Raw genomic sequence first — 10,296 nt, 5'->3', positions numbered from 1 at the left:
GTTTTAACATTTTTAAATCTTTTTTTTATTAATTTTTTTTGTATTTTCTTTTATAGTTTTCTTTGCGCTCCATGGAGTTTTTCTTTAAATATTTTTTGTGCATGGATTTCATAACAAGAACTTGTTGTTGTTTACTTTTTGCAGACTTAACAACTAAAAATACTCTCTTCATAGCTGTGTTTAAATGAAAGATTAAATTCCCTAACTATACAAGAGATTACATAAGCGATGGACAAACTACAGCTAAAGTACGTGCCGTTATAATATTTTCTTTAGGCATAAACGCTCGAGAAGTTGAAGCTTTTTTAGTGTTTTTTGCGGAATACAAAGTTTGGGGTTTGTTTGAAATAAATACGCCAACAACTTACGTGTCGAGTTCGCTAGAGATGAAACTTAATTTAGCTGGTTTAGCAGATAGATTACAATATATTACTTTACAATTATATCACATGAGAACCTTTGTACACCCCTCCCCAGCCCATATTGCACACACTCCGCCCCGCAGCAGCAGACCCTTAGCTCCCTTCCTAGGGTATCTGTCCGTTCATGCGCATCTCGAGCTCCTCCTCCTCTTTGGTCAGCGGCACCGTCGTGTGGTTGTACAGCCCCTGGGCCATCAGCTGCAGGGCCAGCGGGTTCTTGGAGCCGTTCGACTTCTTGATCTTGGCCCGCTTGTTCTGGAACCAGATCTTGATCTGCGCCTCATTCAGGCCCAGTTCGCCGCTCAGCTGCTGGCGACGCCGTTCCGTCAGATAGCGATTCTCATTGAACTCGCGCTGCAAATAGAGAGAGAAACGAGAGTCCGGGATGAGTACAGGAGGCACAGATACGGAATGGAATGGAATGGTTCTGGTTCGGGTTCGGGTTCTGGGTAGGTAAGGCAAATCAATTATTTGCGGTTTGAGTTGAAAGAGGCAGCCCCGAAGTGTCTGTGTGAGATATGAGCGTGTCGAATTGGTTAAGTACGGCCCCGGGGCAGGACATGCGGTTGCCAGGATGCAATCGCAGCGGGGGCAGTGCCTTGGCCAAATATGTGTAAATATTTTGCAGCAAATGTGACACAACAAGGGATCTACTCGGAGTCTAGCCCATGGATCCGATGCTTACCTTGAGGCGTGCCAATTGCTCGCTGGAGAACGCCGTGCGTGGACGCTTCTCGTCATTGGTCTTGTCCTTTGGCTGTTTGGGGCGCCTGTAGCGGGGTCCTGTAAGTAACACAAAAGAGAAGAGAAAGGTTTAGTATAAATGTCTCACACATGTGATTAATAATATGAATGATTTAATTAGCATATGCCTTTTGGTTCGTTCTTTCGTTTTGCTATTTCCCTCCGCCTCTTGCGTGACGGCGTGGAAGTGTTCAATTTGTCAGCTGTCAGTGGGCTCCCGCGCGGGTCTAACGAACTCGGTCCGGGAATGTGGCAGGGCCCTGGGCCAGGGCATATTTTAGGCAAATAATTAGTGGCCGTTCCCGCCAGTTCTCAATCTAATTGGCAGTGCCAGCCAGCGTTGGAAAGTGACTGTCAAAGTGCTTATTGGATTTCCACACATTGTGAACTTTATAATTAAAGTTGAGGCTTTGATTAATTCCCACTCTCCACTCTGGCGTTAATCTGAGTTGAGGCTGGCTATCAACGCCTCGTTTATGGGCTTGCCATCGATTGCAGCCACACCAAATTAAAAAGCCATTTCCACTCATAAAAAAGCACTTAACTTGTCAATTAACACAGACTCTAAGAAGAGAGGAACCTCTTCCATCGGGCAAAGCAAAGCGAGAGTTTTCCCTCGCTCCGTGTGTGTGTGCGCCCCCGTCAATCGTCAGCACATTTTTAGGTTCCCTGCGGCCCTGTGCGGCGTGTGTGCGTGACTTTTGACCTTCGATCTGGCTGACTCCCACTCCTGTTTCTGCTTCTACTTTGTCGGCGATAAGCCGAACGCGCTGCCTGCGCTCCATGTTGTCACATAAAGTGTCGCCTCTTCAAACGTTTCGCTGCGTGCGGCCCTGAATCGGAATCGGAATCGACTTCGGATTCGGATTCAGAATAGGAGTCCAAGTCTGTAGTCGCAATTGCCATTGTCCGCGTGTCGCCTAATTGTTTGGCAGTGTCCTTCGGTATTTATGACCCACAACAAATGTTGGATAAAAGACTTGCCGCTGCTCGGGGGTGGCCCAGCAGTAACCCGATGCCGTTTCTTACATGTGTCACATGGCAGTGTCCGCGTTCCCTTTTTCCGTTTCCCGTTTCCCACTTTTTGCTGTACTAACCTGAGCTGGGACGATCGCTGTAGCGGGTGCAGTAGACCCAGGCGGGCCACATCTCGTTCTTGCCGCCTTCGGTGGTCGTGGAGCCCGTCTCGGAGCGCGTGTCGTCCGAGGACTCCATGCCAGAGTCGCGACTGACGGCGGAGGGTGGTGGAATCGGCTGGGGCTGTGGGCTGCTGGCATTGGCCGCTGCTCCCAGGCGGCTGCTGGGCGAGGAGTTGAGCGAACTGGTGGCCGAGGAGCAGCCCGAGGAGCTGGAGGAGGAGCAGCTGGGCGCCGTCGAGCTGGAGCTGATGGTGGAGGCATTCGAGGCGGGCGGCGGACTGGCCAGATTGTTGGCCAGGCTGCTGGAGCTGCTCAGCTGCGGCGGCAGCGTCGTGGTCATCGTGGGCTGGCCGATCTGCGAGACGGTCTTGCAGAGGGATCCCAGGGCGGACTTCTCGGCGCAGGGTTCGCTCATCTTGCTGGAGGCGGGGGGGATCACCGTGTTGGCGGCGCTGCGGCGCAACCGGCTCTGGACGATCTCCTCGTGGATGCGCGGGTAGGCGGCCGGGTTGAAGCAGTTGAGAAAGTTTGCCCGCTCGATCATCATGGCGGCGGTGGCTGCCGCGGCGGCTGCCTGCTGCTGCCGGCTAAACTCCAGCAGATCCACACGCGTAAAGGCGGAGGGCGTGGCAGCGGCTGCCCGGCTGGCCTCGAACGGGCGGAAAATGCTGGCAGCCGCAGCGGCAGCAGCGGCCTGGGACTCCAGCGAAACGTTGGGGGAGGCTGAACCCGATCCTGGCTGCTTCTGCTGCTGCTGCTGCTTGGGTGCGTCTCCGAAGCGATCGCTGAGGATGTTGGAGATGGAAAAGGCCAGCGAGGGCTTGGCCGTGGACTGCTGATGGGCCGGCGGGGGCAGGCGACCGGCGGCGGTGTCGTCCACATCCACATCGATGTCGTCATCCTCCTCGTCCTCGGTGGTCGTGCCGTTGGTGGTGTGCGTTCGGTTGTGGAAGCTGCCATCGCCCATGATGGAGTCACCCTCCTCCTCCTTGATGGTCAGCGGCGTGGTCGAGGCGGGTGTGGAGCAGGACGCGGGCGAGCCGCTGGCGCTGAGTCGCTGCTGCAGTGCAGCTGCGTGGGCGGCGGCTGCTGCCGCCTCGAAGGCCACCGCCGGATGGGGGAAGACACCGGCACTGGCGGCCAACTGCTGCTGGTGGAGCTGCTGGAGCTGCTGCAGCTGGTGCAGATGCTGCAGCTGCTGCTGCTGCTGGTGGTAGAGCGCGGCGACCGGCGCTGGTGGCGGACTCTGCTGTGGATGATGCTGCAGACTCATGTCGAGGGCGGTGATGATGATTGTGCTTGAGGTGCTGCTGCTGCTGGTGCTGGTGCTGGCGTAGGGATAGCCTGGCGGACTGGTCGCTGTTTGTGGACTGCAGCGATCCTCAAGGGCCATTTGTCGTTGCACGCACGCGGACACTTCACTGACTCTGACTGTCTGTCTGGCTTGCCACTTGCTAGTTGCGCTTGCTGCTTGCCACTTGCTTCTTTCTGTTGTTGTTTGTTTGCTTTTCGTTTTGTCGTACACTTTCTTTTACACTCTGCTACGCGCACCGCACGTCTGTTCTGTTTGAGCGCAACGAGAAAATTAACTAATCACTGCTGCCGGGCTCGGCGACGAAGCAGCGACGAGCAGCAGGCAACGGCGACCGACCGACCGACGACGACCGAGCCGATTGAACTGTCAGCTGAGCGCAGGTCGGAGCGAGCGAGAGAGCGGCCGTCCGATGCGGCTCGCAGCATGCGCGAGAAGGAGCGAGCACTACTATGCAGCAGCAGCAGCACAGTGGGACGATGGTGACGATGGTGGTGGTGGTGGTGGTGGTGCAAGAGTGAGTGACAGACAGCAAGCTCTGTGCCGTGTGACAGTGACGATGAAGAGACGCGACACTGGAATAGAGACTCACTCTGATCGATTTTCCACTCTCGCTCTCGCTCTCTCTCTCTCTCTCTCTCTGCGAACGTATGCTGATGTCGATGTTTTGCCACCTGCCAGAGCAAAGCCGACAACAAATGCTCGCTAACCGGTTTCGCTGGCTCGCTCACTCCGCCTTCGCAGGAGAGCCAACAACCCCACTTCACCACCTCCTCAGCCGTGTGCTTTTCATGGGTGTGCTGTGTCGCGGGGGGAGGGGGCCAGCTTGCTTGTTAGGCCCCGATATGACTTTATTATGCGCGCGCTGGAGCTGTCATGCGGTTGACAACTGTGTCGCCAGCGTTTGCGTCTGCGCTGCTCTCTCGCTCTCGCTCTCGCTCTCTCTCTCTCTCTCTCTCTCTGGGGGTGGGCGTTGCCTTGCGCGCATAGCTAGCTGTGCTGCTCGCACTGGCTTATGCTTACGCAGCAAAATGGCCGCCTGTTGGTTTTCTTAGTTGATTTGTCACATCTTCTCTCTCCCTCTCTCGTGCGCAGTCTGTCCCTGTTGCACGCGGGAGAGAGAGGGAGGTAGACCTCTCATAAGTATTTAGTTTTTGTTGATTTTGTTTTCGGCCGCGACGTTTCAATCTGCGTCCACGACGACGTCGTCGTCGGCCTACAACTTTATCGACACCCATGAGTGAGTGAGTGGCATCGTTCGCAGGGGGGAAATGCGGTGTGGCAGCCACTAATTGTTATAATTTAAATAGGAACCCGGCACCCGCATTCCCTTCCCCGACGCACAAATCACTTTGCGATTTCTAACAAAAACATGCTAAAAATGGCATCAATTTGGGGGGGCGGGGGGATGCTGCAGCTCATGATTGGCAACAATTAAACGATTTAATGTTCCATCGCGGCAGAGTGACGCAATGTGGAGACCATTGATTGGAATTTAATTGAATTTTAAACGATTTTTGCTGTCATTGAAAATCAATTTGAAAAGTATCGGAAATATTATCAGAAAACTACCCGAAATGCTACACACATTAAATCAAGCTTAATGTTCAAAATCGACTCGAAAAGGTGTTAGAAATGAATGCCATTTGGCATTGGGTTTGAGCCACATCCCCACAATGGCAAGGCGAGGGCTCTAATCAGCCGCCGAATCTACGAAATGTGAAACATGTGCTGCCAGATTGCGTCTCTACATTCGTACAAATATAGTATATCCCCTGATATATGGCACATAAATCACATAGAAGCCAAATCAAATAATAAAATCGCTAATGAATTGCCTTATATTGGGGCACTGCCGCGATTCGAATTTATTTGTGGTGTTAATTTTGCATAATAAAAGCACCTCGATTGAGATTCCATTCCGTGGTGCTGTTGGTGGTGGCAACATGTGATTTACGGTGTATTCTAATCATGTTATGGATGTATTTCGGATAAGTGGCAAGGATTTAATTATAGAATAATCAGTAGAGCTGAGCCGCGCCACTCCCCCGTATGCCCACACATTTCCGGTTGACATAATCAATGAGATCCATCCAAATTTGGAGCAGAATCGAATCGAATCGAAGATCAAATCCCTCGATCGATCGAACCTGTTTCCCATCGTTTCACATCAATGGCCAAAATGTATGCAATTAATATGCGCATTTTGATTGCAATTTTGGATTTAATAAATAAAATATGGAACAATATTCGAAGTTCGAATGTTTGAACTATTTGTTCGTTTTGTTTTGTGGCTCATGGGAACGGAACTGGAACTGGAACTGTAACTGGAAGGCGCTCTCGCACTCGCACTCGCACTCTCTCTCTCTGTTCATTTCCCCTCTCTCGAAATTCGAACACTGCTGCCGCTAGCTGTCCCGCTTGCACAACTAACCGCTGTCCTGTCTCCCTCTCGCACGCTCTCTGTCGCGCTCTCTTTGCGCTCTCACGCATGACAACATCAATGGCTGCTCTGCTCTGCTGTGCTTGTTGTTGCTGTTGCTTGCTGTTTCTGTTGCTCTCAATGCCGTCGGCAGCTGTTGATTTTTCCGCTCAACGCGCCCAACCAACCCCATATGCAGCCCTCCCCACACGCTCTTAACGCGCTTTCCGCTTTGATTGCCATGATTTTCAATTATTACCGTTGTCATGTTTGTTCAGCATTTGCAACCACAGCCAGAGCAGGGGCAAAGAGGCTAAGAGCCGCCGACAGTTGCGTAAAAATGCGTTAATTAAAGTTTCCAACTTGCTTCTGCCGCTGCCTGCCTCATGTGCGGCTGCTGCTGCTTTTGATTGTGTTTCCAGTTTTGGGCTTTGCTTTGCCCTTAATGATAATGATGTGTACGTCCATCCATCCAACCATCCATTCGTCTGTCCGTCTGTCCCTCCGTCTGTCCGTCTGTCCGTTCCTCTGTTTCGATAAAATGGTAACTGCTAATGAGCTTTGCCCATCCATCCACCACATTTTGGCTACTGTTTTCTCTGCCTAATGGTATTTTTCCAAGGCGTAGACGCTGCAGGCCACAACAAAAGACTGAAGCAACAAACTTGAACGAGTGCCAAAACAAAGCATCAGAATTTACAACAGAAATGATCAGAAAAGCAACAGAATTCATCAAATCACATCGATGGGAGCCGCTTCCTGGCTTAAATTGTTTTTTTTTTCAGCATCTTTTTGATTGCCTTTGCAACGAGATGAGTTGCCCGTTCCCAGCGTACAACTCAATTGTTTCGGCATCTGTGGCAGGTCTCGGCTCTCGCATCTCGAGACTGGAAATGTAACTTGAATTTGGAACTGAAACCGTAACGGGCACTGGACATACACGTAATTAAGTAAATGTTTTGCCGGGGTCAACACTGAAGCCCCCTCCAAAACACATGTCTGTCTGCAGCCTCAGCTCCCCTTCGGACCAGTTTTTTTTTACCCTTTCTCGAAGCTGCAACAGAGACTTGAATGGGGCCTGGGGGACTGGCACTGGCTCTGGTGCTGGGATAATTTAAAATTCATATTTTAAACAGCAAAATGCGTAAATGCGTAAATCCGTGAGATGTGCGCTGAGTGCCGGCGAGTGGCGAGCGTTATTAATGGACAGCGTGAGTCCATATACATATGTATAATAATGTGGGATATTCCCTTGCCCCCCGGCTCTCCTGCGAGACAAATGAGTTGGTCTGGGTCTGGCATTTGCATACCCTACAAAAACTGCGGCTAGCTGCTGCTTCTGGGAATTACGGGTGCTCGGGTTGGCTGTAATCGGAGACTTTGATGAGCGGAAAGCGATATACTATCTGCGGCAGAAAGGGTTATCCCAAGACGAACGATTTCCGTACGATATTTGATACATATTGAACATGATTTATGGGGCATAACTAAACATTTATCTAGATTTAAATGTTTGCTTTTCATTTCATTTATTATTCCAATTTTTAGAATTTATTTACATTTTTTGCAGGGTATTTTCGTGCCCTTTTTCCCTTCAACCCTAAGCATTTTGAGCTTTGGCTTTAATTAAAATTTAACTCTGTTCGTAAATCGTGTGTCAGTGCCTCACTTGCACCTCCTGTTGGCTCCCAACCCGCAAAATGCCTTCAGGCCTTAAAATAAGTTTTAATTTGTTAAAAATACATTTTGTTGTTGTTGTTTTGTGCGCCAAGTTGTCGCCTTTGGAGCATGTTTAGGTTTAAATGTTAATGAACTTGTTGATTATAAATTTGACTACTTTATTTGCCCATTTCGAATGTGTCCATGTCTGATCCCGGCCCAAAGAAAAGAGCCCGCTAATAGATCGTGCAGATTCGAAACGAGTTTCATATTTATTGTTGGCCATTTGCCGATTTTTATTATTAATTTATATACATATATTTAAGCCATTAGCAGCTGCCGCCCGGATGGGCTGGCATTTCCAAAGACCGAACACAGACGCCGAGAGAGTCGTAAGAATTTTATGACTTCATCTGCCGCTTTTGCATGCCAAAAGTCGGTCCGGTCTCTGGCTTTTGTCAAACGTAACTCGTTTTCAATCATTGACTTAGAGGGGTGCGTGGTGCGTGGTGCGGGGGGTGCTGTTGTTATGGGGGGCAACCCCATCATTTGAGCTGACCAATTTCCGCTGCAAAGGCTGTAATTTGTCTAATTTGTGCCACTCGCGCCGCTCGCAAATGGTTTTTCTCAGCTAATTTGTTAATTTCCCGCTGGCCCCTTCCCCCCTCTCTTGGGGCGCTAATTGGCCCGCGCCATAAGTGTTTAATATCTTATTTTATTGTTTAAACAATTTGGCGCAGTTTCACTGCAATTAATTTTCTCGCTTCTCGCATCTCGCTGCTTGCTGTCCAAATTTCACTTTTGTTTAAATCGAAAAACTGTCTGGCCCGTGGCCTGGGCGAAAGTTGCCTCTTGGCGATGGCAATCTTGACCTCTTGCTGGTGTCCTAAGTCTGTTGTTCAACGCCCACCTAATTGGCCATAGGTGCTGGTCTACTGATTTTCCACGAAAATCCCCGTATCCGCAACACAAATTGCACAAGCCCAAGCAAAGGATACGGAGATCGGTCCACGGTCTTAAGACACTTTTGTGTGTTGTCTCTCTGCGCGCTTTGTGTGCGGTTAATCCAATAAAAATGTAAGCACTTTGGTGTTTGCAAACAGACGCAGGGATAGCTGCTGGCAAATCTCTAAATTCGATTAAACCGCAGAGCATGAAAGGCCTAAGGATATGCCAAGAGGCCAGAGGCCAGAGGCCATTAGACACAGACAGAGGGAGAGAGGTGCCGGAACAGTCACAGATGCTGGGCCAAGGACTCACAGCGAGGCAAGTGCATTTGGCAATTGGCAACGCACTCGACGGGCGGTGCCTTTTCAGGCTGCAAATGATTGTCTGCGGTTGACAGGACGAGGCCGAGGACGAGGACGAAGGCTACGGAAGCTGCGAACGGCAGCAACTGCAAATGGTTGCTGCAGCGGCCTTGACTTTGTCCTTGGTCTAATTGCCAGTGCTTTGAAGCATTGATGCAGTCAAGGACACGAGAGTCACACGACCAGCAGCAGCAGCACTGGGCGAAGCCTCCTGGGTGGCTTGTCCTTGTCCTTGCACTCGTCCAGCGGCCATTTTGGCTATGGGATTCCCGCTGCCGACACCTGAAAAATGTTCCAAATGAAAAATAGAACCAATTAATGGAAACAGCAAATGGCAGCGAGGGTCAGGCACTGGGAAAATCATTTATCACAACACCCCAAGGCAGAGACCCAACCGGAGACCCGTCTCTCCGCTCGCTCTCCTCTAATGACGGGCAGGGCCAGGTCTCGCAGCTGGCAAGCGAGAGAAATCCAATAACATTTTAATAACAAAGCCACAATGCCCATAAATAAACAGATTTCCCGAGAACGGAGCCCCAAACGAAAATGTATCTATATCCCGCGCGGAGAGCGAGAGACCCAATAAATAATTAGTGGAGAGGGCAGAGCATAGCGTGATTGAGGCAACAGCAGGCAGCAAACACGCCCTCCCCAAATGCCCACAACCAAAAACAGAAACTTGTCCCAGCAGCCTACGAGAGAAGAGCCTAGAAGTGCGAGTGGGAAAGAGAGAGAGAGAGAGAGAGAGAGACACGTATGGGTGGGGGAATGTTATGGCATTTATCTACAACGTTTCTCACTTACACACAGTCAGAACTGAGAGATTGTTCGAGCAGATTGGGGCAATCAATTTCAGAGTTTTCCCTACCAATGACCTGAAACTTGCATCAAAATTAATGCCTCTCTCCCATTGGATGATTAGAGGATCGGTTCTGATATCTGTTCTGGGTTCTGAGTTGGGTTCGGTGTGCTCCGTTCTGCGTTTTTGGGTGTTCAAGTCACGTTGCAACAATTAGCTGCACGCTGCTTTCAATTTGAACAAAATTAACATGCAAATCGGCTGGAAATGAAACTAAATCAAGATATCCAAAGCGATAGCTGTGGGTTTGAGCTGATTTGGAGCTGCTAATGGCAGGAATTAGTATGGAAAATAGCACAAATGTTGGAAATACAACTCTTAACGGTTTGAAAACTTGTATCTTTGTAGATCTTTGCTGCAGAAATTTGAGTTAGAGAGGAAAGAAATCATTGGAGAATGCGGAAAAGATCTATGACGGTAAGTGCCACT

At 50.1% G+C, this 10,296-nt stretch overlaps 1 protein-coding gene across 1 annotated transcript; it reads right to left on the bottom strand.

Annotated features, from left to right (window-relative positions):
* Positions 1-501: 501 nt before the first annotated feature.
* LOC117891367 (segmentation polarity homeobox protein engrailed) lies at positions 502-3,921 on the bottom strand. The gene is made up of 3 exons (XM_034796804.1): positions 2,264-3,921; positions 1,108-1,205; positions 502-776 (listed from the first exon to the last, which is right to left on the bottom strand). The coding sequence occupies exons 1-3, from the start codon at positions 3,696-3,698 to the stop codon at positions 528-530; spliced, it is 1,782 nt and encodes a 593-aa protein (XP_034652695.1). The 5' UTR covers positions 3,699-3,921; the 3' UTR covers positions 502-527.
* Positions 3,922-10,296: the final 6,375 nt, after the last annotated feature.

This window comes from Drosophila subobscura, chromosome E (assembly GCF_008121235.1).
Source record: "Drosophila subobscura isolate 14011-0131.10 chromosome E, UCBerk_Dsub_1.0, whole genome shotgun sequence".
Lineage (NCBI taxonomy): Eukaryota > Metazoa > Arthropoda > Insecta > Diptera > Drosophilidae > Drosophila > Drosophila subobscura.
The sequence above is the reverse complement of the archived record's forward strand: the minus strand, read 5'-3'. Positions and strand labels throughout refer to the sequence as shown.